Consider the following 27503-nt stretch of genomic DNA (forward strand, 5'->3'; position numbering starts at 1 on the left):
AATTTGTTTAAAAGTTTATTCCACAGCAGAGGAGACCTAGACCTCATATATATAAAGCTCACATACTGGCTGATAATGTCTCCTTTTCTTTTTATCTAAGATAGATTTTTTTTAAAAAAAAAAACAGTAGCTGAAAGAATAATGCAAAGTACACCAAGCCACATATGGTTGGAAATGGTTGTGTATATATGTCTTAATGTCCTTCATACACTTGAACCAGCTTTGTTTTCAGGGAGGAATGACTTGTAACTGCAGCCAGGGTTACAAGAAAAAAATGGACCAGGTGATTCACATATCACAACTAAGGGGAATGAATGCTTCCCTTTTAATAATTTTCCATTTAGGGGGAAGTAGAATTATATCAAGGTATGCAGAAGATCGGGAGAATATTGGGAGGGTGTTGTTCTTTCAAGGCCTCATTTCCATAAAGTTCATAGAGGCACAACATTGAGAAATATATATTGTCCTATGATGGCTGTTCAAATAAATTTCCATGTTCAAATACTGGAGACAAAGATTTGAAGGTGGAGCCGTTTTTACTTCCATGAAAGAGGGTTCAAGCGGGAAGTAAACTGGTTTTTGGAATTTGATCCAGAATTTGATTCTGAAATTCTGCAACATTTTTTCCCCAATGTGCTGGTAGAGGGGGAGAGATAAGCTTGAATTTATATAAATAGCAAAGATGGGGATTCCAACCTAATTTTCCATTATTGTTTTATAGAATCTTTCTATCAATGCATATTCAGTCTATTTATGTACTGAGCCTATGTCAAAAATTAACCATCATAAGAATGAAAGTATTTTATTGTTGTATTTACTAAGTGCAAGAGACGTTTCCCACATCAGAATGAGAAAATACATGCATACGCCACATTTAAATATCAAAATAATTGTACAGTAGAGTCTCACTTATCCAACATCCGCTTATCCAACATTCTGGATTATCCAACGCATTTTTGTAGTCAATGTTTTCAATACATCGTGATATTTTGGTGCTAAATTCATAAATATAGTAATTACTACGTAGCATTACTGTGTATTGAACTACTTTTTCTGTAAAATTTGTTGTATAACATGATGTTTTGGTGCTTAATTTGTAAAATCATAACCTAATTTGATGTTTTATAGGCTTCTCCTTAATCTCTCTTTATTATCCAACATATTCGCTTATCCAACATTCTGCTGGCCCGTTTATGTTGGATAAGTGAGACTCTACTGTATGTTATTTCCCAAACCAAACCCAAAGGAAGAAACATAAACATTTGACTGGTAGATGTACCATTCCTGGTGACATTGTTGCACATAATATCTTTAAAAACACCATGCAAAGATCTTACCAATCAAGTTATTACAATTCTAATTAATAATCTTAAATTAAAAGTAATGCGGGTTCCAAACATGAAGATTCAATATGGGTGAAAACATTATTTAGGGGGAAATGCAAACCTCTTCCAAAAATGAAAAAAAGAACTATTAGTTTTAATATGGTTGGAACCGAATTTCAAAATTATGTTATGTAAGTGTTTTTAACAAATTATTTAAGTCGAAAAAGAAGTTACTGACCGTTGCACAGAGAAGATCCTGCTGTTTTCCATTCTCTGTAAAGACAGGAATATTGGGACTGAAAACCATGAGGTCATTTTTGGCACCGGTCTCCCCACTCACTCCTGCCAGAATATGGCTGTGGCGATTTGAATAGGACCAGCTGCCCACTTCACTGGCACAGACCAGTGTGGCTGTGCCAGGACCACACATCATGGCTTCCTTAGACTGACACTGGCAACGCAAGGCCATATAGGTAATGATGGCCAGCAGGAACAAACTGGACACCGAACAGATGGCTATGATGAGATAGATGTTGATGTTCTCCGCCAGGGGTTTTGGGCTGCCTCCCATTTTAGGAAGACGGGCATCAGCCTGGGTAGCCTGGGCACTGAGAACTAGTGAAATGCTCAATGTGGCTGTGACTGACAGTGCCGGCTTCCCATGATCCTTCACCAAAACCACCAAATGATGGCTGCGGCTGCCCTCTGCCTCATCCAAAGAACGTGCAGTGCTGATCTCCCCACTGTATGGGCCCACTCGCCAAGGGCCATTGATTCCCTCAGGTAGTTCATAGCGCAGCCATGCATTGTACCCTGAATCAGCATCCAAGGCATGGATCTTGCCCACCACATGCCCAGCTGATATAGGGACCACTACCAGTGTGGGGCTCTCCTCAGATGGCACAGTCACGGCTGGCACATTGTCATTCTCATCCACCACAAAGACTTGCACTGTCACATTGCCACACAAGGAGGGCAGACCTGCATCCTTGGCTCGCACTTGGAACTCCAACAGCTTCAGCTCCTCATAATCCAAAGACTGTAAGGCATAAAGTTTCCCGCTCTCTGAGTGCACAGAGATGTAGCTTGATAGTGATTGAAGTTTCTCATCCAACCAGTAACTGACCAGGGCGTTCTCATCAATGTCTGGATCTGAGGCTGACACTGTGAAAATGTGAGCACCGGGTGGGTTGTTCTCCTTCACGAAGATTGTGTAGGAAGGTTGAGCAAAGATTGGTGCATTGTCATTCACATCACCAATGGGCACAACAAGGCTGCTGCTGGTTGACAGTGATGGAGTCCCTTGGTCCTGGGCTGTGATTATTAGCTTGTACTCTGCATCCCGTTCCCGGTCCAGCGGCTGAGCCACCACCAGACTATAGTAATTCTTGAAGGTGGCCTGAAGCTTGAAGGGTAGTCCAGGAGGTCTCATGGAGCAGGTGACTTGTCCATTAGCCCCAGAGTCCCTGTCTGAGATGCTGATCAGAGCCACCACAGTCCCTAGTGGAGAGTCCTCGGGAACTGGCACTGATAGTGACTTCAGTGACATCTCAGGGTTATTGTCATTCATATCCAAAATCTTGATAACAACTTTGCAATGTCCAAAGGATAACCACCTTTATCTGTTGCTTCAATTTGAATATCATATGCCGCACTCTCTTCAAAATCCACTTTTTCTTTGAGCCTAACTTCACCATTATTAGAATCTATGTTGAATTTTTCCTTTATGTTATGGGCAACAAGGTTGCTAATTGAATAGGATATTTCCTTGTTAATTCCATCATCAATATCACTTGCCTCCAATTTAATAACTAGTGTTCCAATTGCAGAGTTTTCCAATAATTCAACTTTGTAAACTGACTGGTTAAATGAAGGTGCGTTGTCATTGACATCAATCACAGAGATCACTAGTAAGATTGTGCCAGTAAGTGCTGGCTCTCCATTATCTATAGCTGAAAGTAACAAATGATGCTCAGGGGATACCTCACGGTCCAGTGGGTTATTCAATGTAAGAACTAAAGATTTACTATGCTCATAATTCCTTATCTCTTCCACAGAGAAATATTCATTGGGACTAAGCTTGTAGGTGACCTGACCATTGGTACCAATGTCTGCATCAGAAGCTTCTTCTATTGGAAAATGGGAACCTTTGACTCTTGATTCTAAAATAGCTAAATTCTGCTCTCTGACAGAAAAAGCAGGAGCATTGTCATTTATGTCTGTAATCTCTACTTCCACATGAAAGACCCCCAGGGGTTTATCAACTATCACCTCCAGATGAATGGTGCAGATTGTGCTCTTGGCACAAAGCTCTTCCCTGTCTATCCGAGAATTAACAAACAAAATCCCGTTCTGCTCATTTACCTTGAAATAGTCCCCTTCCCCTTGGGATTCCATCCGAAACATCCGAGGCATGAGCTCTTCCACCTGCAGCCCCAGGTCCTGGGCAATGCGGCCCACAAAGGTGCCATGCTGGGATTCCTCCGGCACAGAATAATGGAGCTGGCCGCTCCCCATCTCCCAGGCTGTGTGGAGGAGAATCAGATGCAGCAGCTGTCTTCTCACCATTGTAGAGTCTCCACACAGAACAACCGTCTCTGAAATATTGGATATAATTCCTCTACTTTGTCGTATATCTTTGTAAAATAAATTATAGAAGACATAGCATAGCCTGGTAACATCCCTTTTGCCCATCCATTTACAAGAAATAATACTCTCTGATGACAAAGCAGAGGAAGGTTCTTTTCTCCTCCTTTTATTCTCAGGAAGATATTCAAGCAGAGGGCGACATCATGTAACAAGATGGGTAAATACAGTTAGCTCATATCTAGACTATGGATTTTTTTTATTTGGTTTGATGTCTTCATTTGTTTTCACTGAATTGAGATCCATATATCAAAACAATATTAAAGCATCATTTTATGGAGAAATGCCTTTAATATGTTTATCAAGCACATTTTCCATTTTCTGATAATAGTGATAATTTCTCTAATAGCCAGTACAACTGGTATTTTCTATAGTGACAAATTATAACATTGTTTATTTGTTTTAAAGTTATTTGAGAACTTTAAAAATGTTCTTGTTTCAAAATGTTCAATCAAAGAAAAATGTTGGTAAGAATTAGATGTCTTGCCCTTTCATTTGAGGATAAGAAACATGTGAAGTTAAGTGACATTTCTTCTGGAGTTGACTTCCCTGTTTATTTTGTGAATTTCTAAAATACATGTTGAATTTAAGTAAGAGATTGAGAACTGTCTTCAGCCACCAATCTTTACAAAAAATGAGAAGTGCTTCCTCCTCATCCTGATTTGAGTGTTTTGAACATTCAGTTTTGCATGCCAGAAGTAGGATTGTGTCCTTGATATGCTTTGTTATCATAGTTTTCTACCACATATATCAGTGATGAGCAGAAGGTACATTATACTCTTCTCATAGTCTCGTACACTAGTGACGAATATTTTTGTTTATTTATTGTGTCAGAAGTGAATTGAGAATACAGTTATAATGTATTAAAAACACAAACAATAATTAAAAACTTGGCATTATACTAGATTTCCTTTGACAAGAAGCTGGCCACTTGGAGTGCCTCTGGTGTTGCTGTGAGAAGGTCCTCCATTGTGCATGTGGCAGGGCTCAGGCTACATTGTAGTAAGTGGTCTGTGGTTTGCTGTTCTCCACACTCGCATGTCGTGAACTCCACTTTGTAGCCCCATTTCCTAAGACTGGCTCTGCATCTCATGGAACCAGAATGCAGTCTGTTCATTGTCTTCCAAGTCACCAGTTTTCTGTGTGCCCAGGAGGGAGATTCTCTGCCGGTGTCAGCCATGGATTGAGGTACAGGGTTTTAGCCTGCCACTTTTGGACTCTTGCTTGCTGAGGTGTTCCTGCGAGTATCTCTGTGGATCTTAAGAAGCTGTTTCTTGATTTAAGGCATTGGCTTGCTGGCTGATATCTGAACAGAGGATGGGTTGGAGATGTCAATGCCTTGGTCCTTTCATTACAAGCTGCTACTTCCCAACGGATGTCAGGTGGTGCAGTAGCAGCTAAACAGTATAATTTATCCAGCAGTCTAGGGCATAGACATGCCGTAATAATGCGGCATGTCTCATTACTGACAAATTAAAAATTCACTGACTGCTTGTTACTGGGATTTTTGAAAGAATGCTCGAAAAATGAACTTTTGTTTAATTCAGCATGTCACTTTTTACATAGTTGAATGTGACTGCTTCCCTGTTATAATATAGTAAAGATATATTGTGTGTCATATGTTTTAAGAGCTTTAATACGTACTCATACATGGCTGTGTGCACAAACTTTTAACGAGTACTGTAATACGATAACGTCGACATGGTCCGATTTAAGGCTGAAGCATGAGGTTTTTAGACAAATTGATCGAATTTACATATGTTTTAAATGTTATAATGTATTTTAATGATGTATTTTTATAGTTTTAATTGATGATATGTACTGTTTTTGCTTTATTATTATGTTCTTGGCATGAAATGTTGCCAACTGTTGTAAGCCACCCTGAGTCCCCCCGGGTGAGAAGGGCGGGGTATAAATGCTGGAAATAAATAAATAAATAAATAAATAATACTCTTTACCTGTTCTGATGTATTAATTTGTTGTAATTGGAATGTATTTTATGTTGTTGTATTTTATTGTACATTGCTGGGCTTGATCCCCATGTAAGCCGCCCCAAGTCCCCTCGGGGAGACGGGGTGGGATACAAGAATAAAGTTATTATTATTATTACATTCAAATAGTGATAATGGATTTGAAAGGATTTTAAAGGAAAGTAACTAACCATACAAAACTAAAACCACAATAAGAAATATGGAATTAAGAACCACCTTCAACGACTAATCACTGCAAAAAGTGAGAAAGCAGGCAGCTGGAATATGTCAGAAAGATGCTGTAGGAAGACTGTCACTTATATCTCCCTTCTTGTATCCAGAGGGCGAATAAAATGATCAAGAGTCTGGAGAACAAGCCTTATGAGGAGTGACTTGAAGAGCTGGGCATGTTTAGCCTACAGAAGAGAAGGCTAAGAGGAGCCATGATGGCCATGTATAAATATGTGAGGGGAAGTCATAGGGAGGAGGGAGCAAGCTTGTTTTCTGATGCCCTGGAGATTAGGACGCGGAACAATGGCTTCAAACTACAAGAAAGGAGATTCCACCTGAACATTAGGAAGAACTTCCTAAATGAGAAAGAGAGCTGTTCAGCAGTGGAACTCTCTGCCCCAGACTGTGGTGGAGGCTTCTTCTTTGGAGGCTTTTAAACAGAGACTGAATGGCCATCTGTCAGGGTGCTTTGAATGCAATTTTCCTCAATTTTCCTTTTTCTTGGTAGGGGATTGGACTGGATGTCCCACAAGGTCTCTTCCGGCTCTATGATTCTATGATTCCTCATGTTTCATACTTCATACACATTTCCAAATGTTTCTGAACAAGGAATTTATTTCTTCATTCATGGAGTGTTATGTGTCTACAAAGAGGTTTCATATATATCAAATTTGAATGTAGGTATAATATTGTAAGACAGATGAATTCTTCAGACAGATGGGTCCTTAAGGATGTTTCCACTTTTTATCAATTTAATCAAGGATGGAAAATGGAATGTCGGTGAATAACAAAGGAGATTTAAAGATAGGCATGAATAGAGGACAAAAAGAAGAAATGTGCAAGAGGAAAGAGCACCAAGCAAACCCTTATCGGAACCTCCTTGCATCTATAAATGTATATCACACTGCAAAAGACCTTGCGGATGCAGAATAGATCTATACAGTCACTTACGGACTCACTGCCAAGACTCTATCCTTGGAAGACAATCATACTCAGCCACGAGTAATAGCCGATGATGATGATTATTATTACGATTATGATGATGATGACTGTTTCATAACAAGAAAGGCAAAAAACCCAAAATATTGTAATACAAAATTAACAAAAAGAACAAAAAACAATCTAGGTATGGAAACTGCAAAAAAATTTCTCATCTGTCTTGGTTTTCTTAATGCACTCAGCAACTGTTAAAGGAATTGTTCATTAAGTTAGACTAATCACATTTTCTCTCTTTATATCCAGCACATTAATTTTTTTAGAGAGAACATGTTGTAGCCAACTCAATCTGGTTAATTGCATCAGATCATAGAATCACTAACCAATGATTTTCAGTGGGTCTTATTCCATGTGCCAAACTGCAACTTAAATTTCATGGGTTAGTAATAACATTCATGATACTGCACCAATGTATTTTGTTAAAAAAACTTTGTGCCATGGATATCAATGAAACTTGAGTACACAAAGCATAAGGATGCTTCTTAGCTACCCTGTTTCCCCTAAAATAAGACATCCCCAGAAAATAAGACCTAGTAGAGGTTTTGCTAAATTGCTAAATATAAGACCTCCCCCGAAAGTAAGACCTAGCAAAGTTTTTGTTTGTAAACATGCCTGCCGAACAGAACACCAGAGCATGCAGGATCAGTAAATGTACATACCGTAGAGTGTTGGACATGGAAATAATGGTAGTAACAAGAAATTCTTGATAGGATTCACAGTTTGTCTGGTTATGCTGGTTTGTGATGACAACTACTGTACAGTATATAATAAATGTTCTTTTTTTTTTTCAACAATAAATGTGAATTTTTCTTCATGGAAAAATAAGACATCCCCTGAAAATAAGACCTAGCGCATCTTTGGGAGCAAAAATTAATATAAGACACTGTCTTATTTTCGTGGAAACACGGTAGCAACCTTCAACAAAAATATTTTTTTAAAATTGCTCCTAGTAAGACAGTTACAAGACATTCTTTGCAAATACTGGGGGAATTTCCCCAAATCGTGAAGGAGGAACTAAAAATATTCTACAGAATCATATCAAACAATCAAGCAGATATGTTGGTCCCTAGATGAAAACAACACTCATGATTCATTAGGGCAACCAAGATGTCACAAACATGTGCAAGCTTTTGATCTCTCTCGAACTCTTTGTCCAACAAGGTGCACAAAAAAAATTAGTGTATGAAGAAGATACAGGAAAAAAAAATCCTGCCGTGAGAAGTGCAGCTAAGCCCAGTTCCATGATAAATATGGTAGATAAAATGATTTACCTGTACATGTGTAAATATCAGATATGCAATGCATACTGGATGAATAATGAGCAGGCACAAAGGTGGTTGCAAATCATCCCAATACATCGTTTACAGTCAGACAGAAGGGAGGTTGGGATCTATGGTGATCTAAGTAATCAAATATAGATGTCATGCAATATGTTATTCGGGGGGGATAGTGATACTGCTAAAGCAGGGCTGTTCAAAGTGGCACTCTGCAGACTAATAGGCTGGGGACGTTATCATATACTGATCTAGGAGCGTGTTTAGGTTCACAATCTTATAGCAGTATATGAGCATGGTTTGTGCTATCTGCTTACCGCACTACCTCGTAAACCATTCATTCCTACCCTTACTTTGTCCTTCCTCGCGCACCTCCTTTTTTGAAAACTGAAAGAACTGTGCAATTTGACATCTGGATCATCACAAGACTACACCATTTTGAGTTTTTGTTAGTATGAATTTTTGCAGTTGTGCAGTAATGCTTTTCTAGTGTGCTATGCATGCATTCATCTCTCTACACCTCCCGTCATAATAAATATAGATATCAATGTATTGCAAATCCCAGTCTTATACAAATTAGTTTCTGCAGCCAGGGGATGAAATAGCTATTAATGCTAACCCTGGCTTTTGGGAGTGGGAGTGGAGCCTCAACAGCAGAACTTCAAGGGTTTCAATCATCAACAATGTTTGTCAGTTTGAATCCAGGACACCACATCCCAATTAAGGATCAATTAAGGATCAAGGCCATCCTACTTAACAAATTGATGCTGTTAGCTCATGTGTGAATGTAGCTGTACACACGCAGTAATTTTTCCAAAAATATCTTGCAATATATCACACACGAAGGGAATGCCGATACTACTACAACAAGAAGAAGCAAGCAAGCAAGATAATGGCCAGAAAGAACTACAAAATTCTGCAATTAGCAAGAGGAGCAATTCATGGCAGTCCTCCATGTCTGCTTGCTGAAAGCTGAATGGCCAAAGTTTCAGAAAAGAGGTGGAGCAGAGAAAGGTTAGAGCTACTAGACATCCATACCATCATATGGATTCCTTTAATATCGTGGCATTGACTAGAGTCAATGCTGACACACAGTGCTTTTAGGAGCCTATTCACAAGTTTCCATGGTGAATTAAAACATACTGCCAAACATAAAGGAGGAAACCTGGAATACCACTGGTATGCCACAGTATCATGCATTACATTGCATTACTATATACTGTTAAAAAGCCCCTAATCCTCATATAATAATGTCCAAAGACACAATGAAAAAGTTGTAGCTAATGGCACAAATATGGGTAGTAATCCCTGTCATGCTGGAAATAATTGCACAAAAAATATTATTAGTCTGCTACATTAGATGGAACTAAAATAAAAATGTTGTTCTGCCACATCAGATGGTCTGAGCAGTACTGCTCTAAAGAGTCTTCTCCCTTTCCGACAGTGTCATCCCATACATGTTTGCCCAAGATTAATTACCACTGTGTTTAATGAGGCTTATTCCCAGTTAGTATATTGGTTAAATGGTTGAAATAGAGAACTATGGGGAGAGGGCAAAACTGGACCAAACAACAGGAATGAAAGAAAATAAAATTGATCCTTAAATCAAGTTTTCAGGCTGAGGAAAGTTGTGGTTTCATTGTGAAATGACATGTATTCCCCACAGCATTTCTTTTGATCTAATTTGGCTAGTGGAAAAACGAGTCTCTAATAAAAAACAAAGCAGAATTCTGCCTTCATTTGTATTCTTCTATGTTATCTGAAAATAAGAGTAATTCCTTTATGCTATACGTACAGGAATTTCTGAAGATTCAAGAGCAATCTCCACTCTCCTCTTGAACCGTGATGCTTGCCTCTAGTTTTTAAAATAAAACTCTCTCTTTTTTCTTGCTTAAAATATATACAGGTATGAAATCATATTTAAATGGCAAATTGAAAATCCTAAAGATGTCTAAGGTCACAATGTGCAATTGGAGGAACAAAAGGAAAAGTCCTGATGCCCACAAGAAAATTAAGGTTATGCGGGATAACACTAGAAGCCCTGAGTTTGTGTACATCAGTTCCAATCACCAGATTAGGTGAGGTACTTGTAAATTTAAAGTTTATTTCCTGATCCAAATCTGGAAAAGAAACCGAAGAAAATGAAATTAAAGTAAATTTTAAACAAGGTTGAAAGGAATTATAATTATTTTCCAATATTTTCATAAGTATATCACTGCCATTTTAACTGAAAAAATTGCACGCAAGCACACCCCCAATAACTGTAATTCTACAAACTCACCTGTACAGATGAATCTGGCACCACCTCTGTCATATTCCCCACTCCCACCCCATTCTCTACAAAGACAGGAATATTTGGACTGAAAACCATGAGGTCATTTTTGGCCTCAAAACAAAATAAATTTTATAAGATGGAAGCACTACTGATTTCCCATACTTTTAAAACATTCCCAGTGCTCCTTGAGATGCAATACCTCACCTCATCTCAAAATAAAATGGAGAATTTTAGGGACTCACCTGTCCAGATGAATCAGGGACCAGCTCTGTCATAGTTCCCACCACCCCATTCTCCGCAAAGACAGGAATGTTGGGGGTGAAAACCATGAGATCATTTTTGGCACCGGCCTCCCCACTCACTCCTGCCAGAATATGACTGTGGCGATTTGAATAGGACCAGCTGCCCACTTCACTGGCACAGACCAGTGTGGCTGTGCCAGGACCACACATCATGGCTTCTTTAGACTGACACTGGCAACGCAAGGCCATATAGGTCATGATGGCCAGCAGGAACAAGCTGGACACTGAACAGATGGCTATGATGAGATAGATGTTGATGTTCTCCGCCAAGGGCTTTGGACTGCCCCGAGTTCTAGGAAGATGGGCATCAGCCTGGATAGCCTGGGCACTGAGAACTAGTGAAATGCTCAATGTGGCAGTGGCTGACAGAGCTGGTTTCCCATGATCCTTCACCAAAACCACCAAATGATGGCTGCGGCTGCCCTCTGCCTCATCCAAAGCACGTGCAGTGCTGATCTCCCCACTGTATGGGCCCACTCGCCAAGGGCCATTGATTCCCTCAGGCAGTTCATAGCGCAGCCATGCATTGTACCCTGAATCAGCATCCAAGGCATGGATCTTGCCCACCACGTGTCCAGGTGATATAGGGACCACTACCAATGTGGGGCTCTCCTCAGATGGCACAGTCACGGCTGGCACATTGTCATTCTCATCCATCACAAAGACTTGCACTGTCACATTGCCACACAAGGAGGGCAGACCTGCATCCTTGGCTCGCACTTGGAACTCCAACAGCTTCAGTTCCTCATAATCCAAAGACTGTAAGGCATAAAGGTTCCCACTCTCTGAGTGCACAGAGATGTAGCTTGATAGTGGTCGAAGCTTCTCATCTATCCAGTAACTAACCAAGGCATTCTCTCCTATGTCTGGATCTGAGGCTGATACTGTGAAAATGTGAGCACCGGGTGGGTTGTTCTCCTTCACGAAGACCGTGTAGGATAGTTGAGCAAAGGTTGGTGCGTTGTCATTTACATCACCAATGGGCACAACAAGGCTGCTGCTGGTTGACAGTGATGGAGTCCCTTGGTCCTGGGCTGTGACTATCAGCTTGTATTCTGCATCTTGTTCCCGGTCCAGAGGCTCAGCTACCACCAGAGAGTAGTAATTCTTGAAGGTGGACTGTAGCTTGAAGGGTAGTCCAGGAGGTCTCATGGAGCAGTTGACTAGCCCATTAGCCCCAGAGTCCTTGTCTGAGATGCTGATCAAAGCCACCACCGTCCCTAGTGGGGAGTCCTCGGGAACTGGCACTGATAGTGACTTCAGTACTATTTGAGGGCTATTGTCATTCACATCCAGAACTTCTATTAGCAGTTTACAGTTCCCTTCCATTGGTGGGTGGCCTTTGTCAATAGCTTTTATTTGAATTTCATAGAAATTGACTTCTTCAAAATCAAGTTTTCTTTTCAACCTGATCTCCCCCGAATTCTCATCAATTTCAAATGTGGTTTCAACCGTTGAGGGCAATGGTGTTTTAAAGCCATAGATCATGTCCTTATTAAGCCCCTCATCCAAATCTGTTGCTTCTATTGTGGTGACATGAGTCCCAGTTGCAGAACTTTCTAGTAAGCGCACTTCATAAACTGACTGATTAAAAACAGGCCTGTTGTCATTTGCATCCAGCACAGTTATTATTAGTTGAACTGTTCCTGTGAGTTCTGGTTGACCCCCATCAGTTGCTGTAAGCAATAAATGGTGTAAAGGGGTATCTTCTCTGTCCAAATTCTTTTTTAAAATAAGCTCCAAGAACATGCTTTTCCCCTGCTTATTCTGGGTTTCAAGAACAAAACATTCATTTGGGCTGAGCTCATACTCAATAAGGGCATTTTTGCCAATGTCTGCATCAGATGCACTTTCTAGAGAAAAGCGAGAACCAGATGCTGTTGTTTCTGATATAAAGAAGGTTAATTGGTTTACAGAGAAACTAGGAGCATTATCATTAATATCTTTGATTTCCACTTCTACATGAAAGATTCTTAGGGGTTTATCTACAATTACTTCTAGATGAATGTTACAAATAGGGATCTTGCCACATAGCCTCTCCCTATCTATCCGAGAATTCACAAACAAAACCCCATTCTGAACATTTACCTCAAAATAGTCTCCATCACCTTGGGATTCCATCCGAAAAAGTCGAGGCACCAGCTCACTCACTTCCAGCCCCAAGTCCTGGGCAATGCGGCCCACAAAGGTGCCATGCTGGGATTCCTCAAGCACAGAATAATGGAGCTGGCCGCTCCCCATCTCCCAGGCTGTTTGGAGCAGAAGCAGATGCAGCAACTGCCTTCTCATCAAGTAGCCTTGCTGCCACTCATCCATTGTAAATAGTCTGCATGCAGAACAGAAAGGAATATACACTCCCTTGTTTCCTTCTGGTCAAAACCAGATAGAATGTTGTACAATTGTAGTTTAATTGTTCTGTTTTGTTCCAAGATCAAACAGCCATAGTGGTCAATTTCCTTGCTGCAGGTTTCAGCACAAAGAAAGGAGGAGCTGACTTGCCCAGCTTCTCTAACACTATTTTTTATTAAACAGCGACACCCGGTGACAGAAGTTTTAAATACTGAAACCACTGCACTCTTGTTATCTAATGTGTGACTTTTTATTTTAATGTAAATCCAGGTTTACCGAATATATCCATAAAATAAATATTGCATTATGCTCCAATGCATTCTACATCCAACTGTTCTTGGGAAAAATATATACATTGTCTGCATTTTGATGGAAACACAACAATGGCCTTGCCATGTGAAGTTAAAAGGACATTTCAAAAACAAGTGTATTAACTCACTTTCCCACTCAGTTCTCATTTCTGACATGGTGTTTTGTTCCACCATTGTTTCACTTCATAATGTAGGATCATGTTGGATCATGAGCTGTTCTATATTTTACCTATAATGTATTCTTTTGAACTGCTTGGGGACCATTTGGGGTTTCAGTGACATAGGAGTCCATTTCCATGATGTGGTCCCATACTGAAAATCACACCAAGAATGCAAAATGTCTACAGGACAGTAGCATTAACATCATTATTTTTATTTTTATTAGTACACAGCAAACAAGATCACTATGCTGACTTTTGTATTGGATCACAAGTTGGACACTTCCCAAGTGTCTAGGACTATGTGATGTATTGGCGAATAATGCGTGCAGATTCTAGTAGGGTGGTCTTTTGCAGCTGAAAGATAGTAATTTTGTCAGCGCCAATTGTTTTCAAGTGTTGGCCAAGGCCTTTAGGCACTGCACTGTGTGCCAATCGCCACATTATTATTATTATTATTATTATTATTATTATTATTATTATTATTATTATTTGGTGGTGTTGTTGCTGTTGTTTATACCCCACTTTTTCTCTCCACAAGGAGACTCAAAGCAGTCAGAAAAGTTTCACTGAACAGGAAACATATCCCTGCACCCCATAACTTGCCCTATGTGGCTCTCAGTGCAAACCTAAGATTCAGTGCCAGTGCAACCCCACCACTAACAGATTAGACAATGATCCAGAAACAAAAATTTTCCCCAACAGACCTACTTTGTGATTTGAATTAAGCTCCACTTTGTGTTGGTTCTGTGTCACATATTCCACTACAGCTGCAGATGAGAATTTCCACCACATCCAAAGATCAGATGGGGTTCATTTTCATACAGGATACAGTTTAAGATAATCTCTGTGAGATTTCCCTCAACTATTTCATGTAAATATTAAACAGCATAAAGAACAAGGAGGGACATTTTGCATAACCCTATAAGCCTCCAGCCATTGCTAGAAGCAGAAGTCATCCTTTTCTAATTTTTGGACTTAAATGGCTGCAAAATCATTCCCTATCATCTAGCTGCTTACCATACTGAAATAACACCTCTTCCCGCTTACGCACTTTTAGCAAGAGTCAAAGTTATGGGAGAATAATATGACTAGCAGTTGTTTAATGTTGCTTTTTACTTTCTACAAAAACTTCTACCATGTTTACTAAACCATCCAATATGCATATACTTAGATTACTTTAATGGCAAATGATTGAGCTATAAAACAGGATAGTCTCTGTTTGAGGTTCTGCATTTGAAATTATCGTGAGCTCAAATGTTTGCTTAGATAAACCACCTATATCAGTTTAAGATCTTTGTCTAGAATACTGAGATATAGTAGACTCTCAGTTAACCAGAACTCAAGCAACTAGAATTCTCAAGCAACTGACATAAATCAGTACTTGATGATGAAACCTAATCATATTAATAGTGGAGTGTGATGCAGCAAAAGCAGTCAGGGACTTAATGAAAAGCCTGATGGAATTATATCAGCACAAACTGTGTGGAAAAATCTATCAATATAAATATAATCTCAGTTTATGATATAAGTAAAGAGGCAGAAAAGGAAGAAATTGAAAAAAAATCTACACTGGCATCTGGTCATGTACAAAATAGTACATGTTAACAAAAATAAATAATTGAATGCAAAAGAAAAAAAGAGTAAAGCCAAAAATTCTTAAATAATTTGTTCTACTGTTAAGAAGTGAGGCCACTGAGCAAGTTACTGACTTTGGTGAAGCCAACGGTTTGTTCCTTGAAACCACATTTATCAAGTAATTGAACCAATGACTGTATACAAGTTGAACTCAGAAAACAGAGTATTGGAAGCAAAATATAGACAAGTTCAGTTCTCTAATCGAAAACAACAAGAGTGGATTTGGCACAAATCAGACTATTAATATCAAAGAGTAATGCTAAAGAAGAGCATTAAACTAATCATTGCACCAAACCATAATATAAAGAATGTCCCTAAAAAATTTAAAAACAGCATAAAAACAAATATTAAATATACAGCCTAACTGACTGTAAGCTAGAAGAAATCAAATCAAGAGACATTATTAGTGAAGAATGCAAAAGACACTACCTGTAGCAAGAAATAAAGAAAAGCCTCACTAGATGATTGATGAAACTCTTCAAACTGTTTAAGACAGATGAGAAGCACAAGTAAAAGATGACAGCAACAGGAGCAGAATCCCAAATCTTGTCTTGAATCTGTTATTCAAGACAGAGTGAACTAATTTAGTAATTGGACGCTAAGAAATAGAAGACAACAAAAAAGAAAGAAAAAGTAATATCTTATAAGATTTAAGCAGTCAAATTGAAACTTAAGCTAAAGGGATGATGAACACTCAACTGGGTAACACAGTATGTGATCTGAACAAAATAAAAAGATCATTTACAGAAAAAGGTGGTGTACTTCTGACCTTCCTCAATAAGTTCTTGTGGGAGAAGTCATTACCTGTGGATTATTAATGGTTCAGTAGCGGCACTATTCCAGGCAAGGAAGAAGCAGAGGTTTTTCGTTAAGACCCAATTTCTGCCTCTGATGTTCTGCCAGGGCATTTGCCTTTGCCTCTGCAGTCAAAGGAAGGAGATAGGGATCAGAAGAAAAAATACACATCACAACGTGACAGCTGTGTTAAACCCACAGCAAAAAGGAATGCCTTAATTTCTGTTTTTAAGAAAGAAGATTCCTGGCTGTTGAATAATTAACTCCCATCAGTATTAGCTTCTATTGTCAGAAGACATGAGTAATCTAAATTTATTATCCAGAGTTAAATGGACTGAACCTAGATACAGCTGTTGCAAACTTCCCGACAGTGCTGATGAATTTTTCAGAAAGACTTTTAAGAAATGCTAAGTCTAATAAATTTTATGGGGTAGATTGATTGTAACAGCTAATAGTATACATACCCAACAAAGGGTTAAAGCTTTGTTTGACTTTGAAGCCAAAATAAAAGAGGTTTACCAAGATGAAGATACTGGAAGTAAATATTTGAACTTCTTGGAGTATAATAGCTCACCTTTCTAGGGGAGGTTAGTAACTTAGCAACAGTAATCAAAAAACAACTGAAGAAAGAAAGAAAGAAATGTACTCTACTGCCACCTTGTGTTCGGCTATAATGATTTAACAATTCAAAAGGAAAACAATACCAGACTGGTTCGATTCAGAACCAACTGAATTAATCCAAATTTTGGATGAATTGAGATTGATGAGAAAAGTATTAACAGCAGAAATGAAAGAAATATATTACTCTTTTTAAAAGCTCACTGGAGAACTAATTAAAGCAAACCAGAACTTAGTGAAACTAAAATTCAGAATCAAGCAGCAAAGTCTTAGAAAACCCTTCTGGAAGCATTAAAGAAAGGCTTCAGTGCCTTTCTACACAGGCTCTAAAGTCCAAGAGAAACTGGGATAAAAGGGGGATGGCTAGATGACACTGGCCAAAAATCGCAGCATCAGCTGAAAAGCAAGGCTTTAAAAAGGTGTGTTTAAAATCTGAGATCAGAATCAAAATGTGTATATTAGCATCACTGTATGGCCCTGCACTCAAAAAAACATGGGGCTTAATTGTGATGTGCATGTTGGCATTTTAAAATCCCAAAACAGCTGATGAGGGCTGTAAACAGATGGAGCCACGGATACACAGGTGGCTAAATGGAAGCACAAATGGAAAGCAATTCCCATGAGAACTCTCTGCAATCATTCCTTTATTCTCATATTTATGATATTAAACAATGCTTGAATTTACACAGTGGGCACCAGTATGGCAGGCATGTGACCCCCAAGGGAAGCGAGGTTCAAGAGGACAAACGTAAAGGCAGGAGAGTAAGGAGAAATAATGACAAAAAATCTGCTTGTGTGTATATTTGTATATCCCCTTCAGCACTTATGAGATCCAGTATATCTTGAAGAGTCAATTAAAAATTAAAAGAAAACTTCTGGCGGATGCCCCTTGTCCATCTTGTGGATTTCTAAAATCTCCTACAACTTAACCTGTCAGGACTATTTGCCGTGACTGACAGCTCCAGACTTGCTTTCAGGTACTGTGTTTTTAAACCCACTTCTTTGTCCTGCATTGTGAGGTTGTCTGGAAGGGCCCTCAGCAAAGAGATTGACAAGATTTATCAACAAATCCACCTTGAGGCCAAACAGAAAAATTGAATAGACATGCAGTTGCTAACTTTGCAAGATGGCAGATTCGAGACTGGGCTTTGCTGATGAAAAGTTGTTGTGGAAGTGAAGAAGAAGAAGAGGATCTCTTGGATGGACTGTTTCTAGATGGAGAGCCATCGGGAAGACTGAAGCTGAAAGCTTTTGATAACAGCTGATAAAGATTTATAAACTAATTGAGATGGATACATTGATTAGGCTGATAAAATATGAATATTTGTTTAGCTTTAAAAGAGAATTGGTTTGATTGATATGTTCTAAAAATGTGCGGGGGTTCACTATTTTTGAGATCTATGAGCTAATAGTATATTATTACACATAGAAATATACAACATTTCTTAAAGGAAGTGGACTAGTTAGAACTAAAAAAACAGCAGACAGAGATTTAGAGGTCTATAGAATTGTCTTTATGTTTGTTTGTGTTGTTTTAGTATATATGTTAAGTGTGTATGTCTGTGTATGTTTTATTTTTTGTGTTTATATGTTCTGTTTTCTTGCATAGTTCTTTTTAAAGTTGTATTAGTTGGAAAGTGGATTACTTAGAAATTAGGTTAGTATGGATTTTTAAAGTCTAACTTAATAATGTATTTGTTCACTGTATTACTGTTGTATTATGCCTTTTTCTTTTATATCAATAAAAAATAGTAGTAAAATAATAAAATAAAATCCAGACATATATTTTATTCATTTAATTTTACCCATAATTGTCAATTACACATTAAATGTTAGCATAAGACATAGTATCAAATTAAGAACTGATGTTTCAAATGATTGTTTCACATTGATCAAACAGATTTAGCTTTAGCACACAATAGACATGCCTTCTCCCTTGTAAAATTAAAAAATGAAAAGGATATATTTCTATTCTATTCTATTTTTCAACATGAGGTACATAAAAAAAACAACCTTATTTTGAAACCAATATATCGTATGCGGTAGGCTGGATACCAAGCAGGAGAAAGTGTGTGAAAGTTTGTATCCTGACAATATGTTATAGTGTGATACCTCAGGCACCTTTGGCCCCTGACCCTGTGACTATTGCTGACCAGGACGAAGAAGACTTTGGTTTTCTTCCAAGTCAGCAAGATTCAATTCCTTTTCAGATGCCTTCTATTGACATTGCTGAACCAGCACCAATTAAGGATGCCCTTGAAACAGTGCCGGCTCTCCCAGATTCTCCAGACGGGTTAGCGTTTGATCGCAGGGCCTTTTTGAAAACAGAGAGATCGCAGAGACAAAGCTTGAGGAGAAGTGCCAGATTAGCGGAGCGTGGTGACTACGGCTAAGCTTAGTTCTTTTGGGATGAATTAGGGAGTCAGGCACCTGGCACGGTGACTATGGCAAGCTCAGTTCTCTTGGGAAGAATTGGGGAGTCAGGCACCTGGTTTGGGGGAGCTTATGAACTGCAATAAAAGTATTGCGCCGGGAACTTTCCTTTGCGGTGTCAACTTTACTTCTTACTGAGAAGCATCATCGTCTCTAGCTCTTGAAATCCAAGCGGTCTGAAGGTGCTCTTACTCTTGAGTAGACCGGGCGCCGGTCTACCTCCTTGCCCTAGTTTGGATTGCATTTCAGCTCCTGCACATCCAGTTCATGCCTTGCCCTGAAATCCTGCTTTTGGACATCTACTCCAGAGAACTCTTCTTGCCACTTTGCTCCTTTTCCCCATTCAATACTCAAGCCGAGTTTGACTGTGTTTCGGTTTCTGGATTTTGGACTTTAATATAAGACTTTCACTTATTGGACTAATTTTGATCTTTCCTGAAAGGTCAATTGCTTATTCAACTTTGCTGCTTATTTCCTTTTGGAACTTTATTTGCTTTAATAAAGATATTATATTGTTATTGGCCTCTGTGTTGGTTTTTAGTGCTCTCGCTGCCTAGGGGTGTAACATATATCATAAAAGGAGTGGGGAGCATATTGCTATCTCTCATCTTTGACTCATATTCTATACCCCCTTCCATGATATAATAAGTATGTATTAAGAATATCAATATTTCTGAATACTGTGTTCCCTCACTTATCATGGGGGTTACATTCCAGGATAACCCGCAATAAGTGAAAATCTGCAAAGTAGAGACACTATATTTATTTTAATAGTTATACATTATTTTAGTAGTTATACACTATTTTAAGTCTTTATCAACCAGTCGTTTCCTTCTCCTCCCGTTTCCGCTTGGGCTCATTTTCTCTCCCTTCAGCTATTCCTTCTTCCCTTCCTTAGGCTGTAAATTGTAATTTTTTATGATTTATAGTATTATTTTAGAGTTTATTGAAAAACCACGAAACAGCGAATCTGCGAAAAGTGAACCGCGAAGTAGTGGGGGAACACTGTACAGCCAAATCATTTTACAAATATTTTTCAGCAAGAGTATACCTCTTTACTTTAAAGACTGAGTTCTCACAAGACAGGTTTCATGAATTCATTTCCAAAAATCTTTTCAAGTTGCTATTCCAAAAACACTAGATATTTCAAGATATTTGGAGGATATCAAGGGTTAATCAAGAAGAGGGCTGGAACCTCTGTTGCTTTAAGATGTTGTAAGATGTGGATTTGAATACAAATAAATGATGCTCAATGAAACCAACTGTTGAATACTTTGAAATTTCAACCTCTTGTTAATTCACACTATCTTTAAGGTACTTCTCAAAATAGTGTCCTTCCCTTCTCTAAAATCTATCTCATCAACCGTAGGATTTCACAGGTATGCTGTAGTAGATGCAGAAATATATCCTATTTTTTCATGTACAAGTCTAAAACTTGCAGTCAAAACATCAACCCAAAAGACCTGGTCAACATATCCCGGGTTAAGGTGAGAGTTGCACCTTAACTCGTATTTTAAAAGGAACTATTGCCTTTTCTGAGTACAGTGGGGAAAAGCAAGAACCTAAAAGAATCACCATCATTTTACTCTTTCATCAGTGGAACTATTTGTGTCCCTTTTTAATGCCTGGATGAGGAAATGGCAGTGGTGGTGGTCAAGGATGGTTGCTCCCCTGAGTTGGTATTGGTGCTTTTCCCTCTTCATGGAAACACCGTCAACTTATCCATAATTTTAGCTTCAAAACCTTATATATGAGGTCAACTTATACATGAGTATATACAATAGGTAGGTATCTTCCAAAAGATATAGATTAATAATCTTTTTTTATTTTCTTGAGAAATGCTTTATATCATGAACAATAAATCTACATAATAGTAAGAAACTACAATTTTCCTAGTTGAAGCAGCCAAATAAAAATCTGCCTTATAAAAATCTAACTACTTATATTTTAGCTGCAGTCATGCTGACTATCATGACAAACTGCAAAGATACATGGCGACCTAATAATAAAAATTGGTTGAGAAATGAAAATGCATACTTTCAAAATCAGCAAAAAGCTATCTTTTTGATACAAGAATAGCAAGAAGCTGTGGCAAACATAAAACTTGGTAAAAGTGTGGTATGATTTCATTATGTTTGCTAAACCTGCAAATACATATGTTTGCTCAGATATTGAGAGAAAATAAATTGTAGCTGGATTAATATAAGATGGAACTCTCTTTTTAATTGAAAAGTTTTTTAAACACTTTGGAGAAAAAAACACTACGTAATACCCTGGTGGCACAGTGTGTTAAAGTACTGAACTGCTGAACTTGCGGACCAAAAGGTCCCAGGTTCAAATCCTGGGAGCGGAATGAGCGCCAACCTAGCAGTTCGAAAACATGCAAATATGAGTAGATCAATAGGTACCGCTCCGACGGGAAGATAACGGCGTTCCATGCAGTCATGCTGGCCACATGACCTTGGAGGTGTCTATGGACAACGCCGGCTCTTCGGCTTAGAAATGGAGATAAGCACCAACCCCCAAAGTCAGTCACAACTGGACTTAACGTCAGGGGAAACCTTTACCTTTACTTAACGTATTTGCACTTATCTGAAATACAAATATCATGCTACTTCTGTGCATATTATCCTATAAGCTGCAGCTTTGCTATAGATGACAAAAATAAATTCAAAATAATAATTAGAAAATCCAAATAGACACGTCCAGACCACATTTTAGACAGTTTGGAAGTGTCCAAGAGACATTAAACACTAGACACAAATCTCCACTCCAAATGTAGAAATAAGATTATTAGACATAAATGAAAATATACTATAGAAATATGGATAAGAAAAAATGTTCACCAAAGTGAAGAGACTCACTGACCATGGCAGAAAGCAGATCCTGCTGTTTTCCATTTTCCACAGGGATGCCAGGACTAAAAACCATGAGGTCACTTTTGGCACCAGCCTCCCCGTTCACTCCTGCCAAGATGTGGCTGTGGCGATTTGAGTAGGACCAGCTCCCCACTTCACTGGCACAGACCAGTGTGGCTGTGCCAGGACCATACACCATTGGTTCCTTGGGTGAGCAATGACATCTAAGAGCCATGTATACTATGATGGCCAGCAGAAACAAGCTAGATACCAAACAGATGGCAATGATGAGGTAGATGTTGACATTATCCGCTCTGGGCTTAGAGCTTCCTCCCATTTTGGGAAGGTGAGCATCAGTGTGAATAACTTGAGCCCTTGCCACTAATGACACACTCAGTGTGACTGTAGTGGATAATGCTGGCCGGCCATGATCTTTAACCAACACTAGTAGACTGTGGCTGCTGCTGCCCTCCATATCATCTAGGGCACGTATAGTACTGATCTCACCACTATACTGCCCTACCCGCCAAGGTCCTTTAGTTGTCTCATGCAACTCATAGCGCAGCCATGCATTGTAGCCTGAATCAGCATCCAGAGCATGGATTTTGCCCATCACATATCCAGCCATGACAGGGGCCACCAGGGTGATATCTTCAGGACCCGAGACTACTGGCACATTGTCATTCTCATCCACTACAAAAACCTGAACCGTCACATTGCCAGACAGGACAGGAAGCCCAGCATCTTTAGCATTGACCTGGAACTCCAGCAGCATAAGCTCCTCATAATCCAGTGGTTGCAAGGCGTAGAGCTTCCCACTCTCTGAGTGGACGGAAATGTAGCTTGACAATGACAGAACCTTCTCATCTATCCAGTAGCTGACCAGGGCATTCTCAGCCACATCTGGATCAGAGGCAGATACTGTGAAAATGTGGGCACCAGGTGGGTTGTTCTCCTTCACAAAGACTGTGTATGAGGGTTGGGCAAAGGCAGGCGCATTGTCATTCACATCACCAATGGGCACAACTAGGTGGCTGCTAGCAGACAATGCTGGAGATCCTTGATCTTGAACTGTCACTATTAGCTTGTACTCTGCTACCTTCTCTCGATCCAATGGTTCAGACAGTGTCAGGGAATAATAATTTTTGAAGGTAGATGCTAGCTTGAAAGGGAGCGTCATGGGCCAAAGGGAGCAGGTGACTTGCCCGTTAGCCCCAGCATCTTTGTCCGATACACTGACGGAGGCCACCACTGTCCCCAGTGAGGAGTCTTCTGGAACTGGTACCAACAGGAAAGTCACAGCCACCTCTGGAATATTATCATTCACATCCAGAATTTCTATTAAAACTTTGCAATGTCCAGACAAAGGGTAACCACCGTTGTCTGTTGCTTCTATACGAATTTCATACAAATTAGTGTCTTCATAATCCAGTTCACCATTCAATATAATCTGCCCTACATTTGAATCTATCCTAAACATAGCATTTAATTTTGATGGATTAATACTACGAATAGAGTATGTAATGACTTTATTAATACCCTCATCCAGATCAGTGGCATTGACCTTCACCACTGAAGTCCCATTGGAAGCATTTTCTAGCAGCTGCACCTTATATATTGACTGGTTAAACACAGGAGGATTGTCATTCACATCAAGCACTGTGATCAGCAACTGAACTGTGCCTGATAGCACAGGTTGGCCACTATCAGTGACTGTAAGTAATAAGTGATGCACAGATAGAGCTTCCCTGTCTAAGGGTTTTCTTATTAGTAAGCCTAAGGAGTTATCATCACTGTTTGTCTGGAAATCTAACATGAAATGTTCACTGGGACTGAGGTGATAATTCAACTGGGCATTTGCACCAACATCAGCATCTAAGGCTCCCTCGAGAGGGAAAACAGATCCAGCAAGCCTTGATTCTAGTATGAACAACTTTTCCTCTTTTGTTCTGAAAACAGGGGCATTGTCATTAATGTCCTTGATCTCCACTTCCACATGGAAAACCCTCAGGGGATTATCCACAATCACCTCAAGATGAATGGCACAGACAGGGTTTTTGCCACATAGCTCCTCCCTGTCTATCCTGGAATTCACAAACAAGATCCCATTTTGTGTATTTACCTCTAAATAATCCTTGTGCTCCTTGGAAACTATCCGGAACATCCGAGGCACCAGTTCACTTACTTCAAGCTCCAAATCCTGGGCAATACGGCCCACAAAGGTGCCATGCTGGGATTCCTCCAGCACAGAATAATGGAGCTGGCCGCTCCCCATCTCCCAGGCTGTGTGGAGGAGAATCAACTGCAGCAGCTGCTTCCTCAACAAATAGTCTCTCCAAATAACACCCATTTCAGCTGGATTCCTGTAAATTCCCCTCTTTGGGGATGTATCTTTGAAGGGAAATGGTAATCCAGCCTGCTGTTGTCTTCTCTGCTCTGTCAATTTCGGGTCTTGTCTATTGTCTGATGATAAAAAAAGGAGGAGCTCTTCTTTGTGTCTCTGTGAGGTATTGAACAGTAAAGAGCGACACCATGTGAAAAGATTGAAAAATGCAATATTCTTGTAATATTTTGTCTGAAGATCTTTGTATCTGGTGCTTTGCATTTGTCTTCTTTTCCTGCATTTCTTCACATTCAAATGAAAATGTTTGTGCTTACCATTGCATTAAACATGAGAGAAAAGCATACATTAAAATGTGTTATGTGGGAGTGGACATTGCAATTTACTCGCATTAGCAAACTTCCTTCTTAAAAGGTTTCACACACACACACATATATAAATATATATATGGGGGCCGCGGTGTCGCAGCAGGTTGAACCGCTGAGCTACTGAACTTGCTGACCAAAAGGTCAGCAATTTGAATCTGGGGAGCATGGTGAGCTTCCACTGTTAGCCCCAGTTTCTGCCAACCTGGCAGTTCAAAAACATTCAAATGTGAGTACCGTTCTGGCGGGAGGGTAACTGTGCTCCATGCAGTCATGCTGGCCACATGACCTTGGAGGTGTCTATAGACAACACCGGCTCTTCGGTTTAGAAATGGAGAGAGCAGCAATCCCCAGGGTCAGACACAACTAGACTTAATGTCAGGGAAAAATCTTTACCTTTACCATATGCCTTTCTTAACTGTAGTTGTTTTTATTCTTATCAAGTAAATATAGTTCTGTTGAAAAGGAAGAGGAATCACAGCATTGTTTTGGAGGACAGTATACAGAGCACAAAATTTAAGTATTAATAAGTATTTAATAAGTATTATGAGCGCAGCAACAATCAATCAAACCATTGACCAGTCAGTTCAGTATTGTCTATACTGGCAGAAAGAAGGAAGCATCACTCTGAAATTGCAAGGAGGGACAGCAAGATTCAAAACCAGTTGAAAGCCTACAGACACAGGCACATTGCTGTTTTCATATCAAAATTCAATACTCAGTAAGCATAGCCCCATATTCTAAATAAAATATATCTGTCGAATAGCCATATGGGATGCACAGCAAAAAGCATGTTTGCTTTATTCTAGAACACTCTATAGAATTAGAGAACTGAATAGAATTATGGAAGTGAAATGAAAGGCCATCCTTTAACAAACAAACTGATTTCTTTGCTCAGGTGATATTTCCAAATGAAATGTATTCTCTTATCCAGATTGTGCTGCAGAAATTACTGTCTCTTACCTGGAAGTAAATCCATCTTAAATCAATAGGATTTACAACAGAGTGGGCATGTACAGAACTGCATTCTAAATTCTGAATTGCTTTCATTTGCATCCAAATATAAAACTTTATTTCACTTTCTTCTTTCCCATTATTTGAAAATTGTTAATTTTCATATGTGTCGAAACTCAACTCACAGAAACCTTCAGACTTTGTCACAGAACTTGTAGCAGAATTTTCCTTACCTTTGAAGCCCTTCTTGAGGGACATTTGTTCAGAATTTCCCCTTAACCAGTTCTTCACAGGACAGCCAAATGTTTGCATACAGTCTTTTCTTTAATGCAATCCAAATTTTCTACAATAATATCACACTGCTCACATTTTCTCCCAAATTTCTCAGTGTATACTTTCGCTGATTATCTTTGTGCTCTGTATATCCTTCAATATGAATTTTGACTTTTTCCTTAAATTCCAATTTTACAAGTTCTTAAGGTATGAGGAAGAACACAGAGATGTGGAAGGGTTGAATAATATTTTCCTTATTTTGGTGTATCATGCAAATCCCTCAAATACTGTAAACACAGATTCCTTTACAAGTTAAATGCAGCACTCAGTGTATCATATAATCTGGAGTCCAAAAAATTATAAATATATTATATTGTTCTTCGAAACTACTAAATGCTAATGTACTTTGATTACTCCTAGTATGACTGGAAATAACTTCACTTTCTACTGCTTATCAAGCACATTTAAGTCAACATCATTGCTCTCTTGGCAAATCTTGGTTGTTTTTCACTGCCAACAAGTCAGCTTCGACTTATGCTGACCCTATCAAAGAGAGACCTCCAAGTCACCCTGGATACAGCTACATCGTTAAATTGATGCAGTTTGACACCACTTTAACAGCCATGGTTGAATCCTATGGAATCCTGGGATTTATCATTTGGTGCAGCACCAGCACTCTTTGGCAGAAAAAGTTAGAAGTCTTATAAAACTACAACTCTCATGGTTAAATGAGATTGAGCCATGGTAGTTAAAGTGGTATCAAAATGCAGTCATTCCACAGTATAGATGCACCCTTTATCATCAATAGTCATGCTCAGTTCTTGCAGACAGCCTCATGTCTTCCTTGATTCAGGACCTTATCAGATGGGCAAGGGTAAAGCATGGGACAGCGGGGGAAATCGTGGGGCAGAGGAGGGAACTGTCAGGCTCCGTTCCCCTCCATCAGGGTCTGTGGTCTTTATTTCCACACAGTTTCCCTGTCTGTCTCCACTTCCTCTTTGGATCCTCTTCCCTTCTTCAATGAGGAGTTGGGCTCCTCTGCTGCAATGCTGCCAGCATGGAGTCTCACGGAGTCCCGTCGGATATAGCTCTGCATCATGAGATGGGCACCATGGGATTCTGTACCATCAGCGGAGAGAAGCGGGGAGAAGATGCTCCTTCCCTGCATCTGATAAGGTCCTGAGTCTATCCACTTGTAATATGGTCTTCCTCTTTTCCTTCTCCCTTTTACTTTGCCTTTCATCTATGAATAGCATCACAGACTCCATTTCTTCCATTATATTTCTAAAATGTCTTCTGCAGAAGATATATAAAATAATGTATTTTGAATGGCAATATATTCTGGAGAAAGTATTCAAAATAGATATACATATAGCTCTTTTCATCCAGTT

At 39.3% G+C, this 27503-nt stretch overlaps 2 protein-coding genes across 3 annotated transcripts in view; both read right to left on the reverse strand.

Annotated features, from left to right (window-relative positions):
- LOC100556634 (protocadherin alpha-C2) overlaps nt 1-27503 on the reverse strand; it is a 296573-nt gene that overhangs the window by 262819 nt on the left and 6251 nt on the right. Inside the window, exon 2 of one of the 2 annotated variants that reach the window (XM_016993073.2) lies at nt 25401-27408. The exons of the other annotated variant lie outside the window; for it this stretch is intronic. Within the exon in view, the coding sequence (XP_016848562.2) occupies nt 27397-27408 (12 nt within the window). The 3' untranslated portion in view covers nt 25401-27396. Of the gene's footprint in view, nt 1-25400; nt 27409-27503 lie in introns of those variants that run through there. 2 annotated transcript variants of the gene reach the window in all.
- On the reverse strand, nt 2892-3842 carry LOC134298598 (protocadherin alpha-5-like). Its single transcript, XM_062979317.1, has one exon. It carries the CDS (start codon nt 3840-3842, stop codon nt 2892-2894), a length of 951 nt encoding a protein of 316 aa, XP_062835387.1.

Source organism: Anolis carolinensis, chromosome 4 (assembly GCF_035594765.1).
Source record: "Anolis carolinensis isolate JA03-04 chromosome 4, rAnoCar3.1.pri, whole genome shotgun sequence".
NCBI lineage: Eukaryota > Metazoa > Chordata > Lepidosauria > Squamata > Dactyloidae > Anolis > Anolis carolinensis.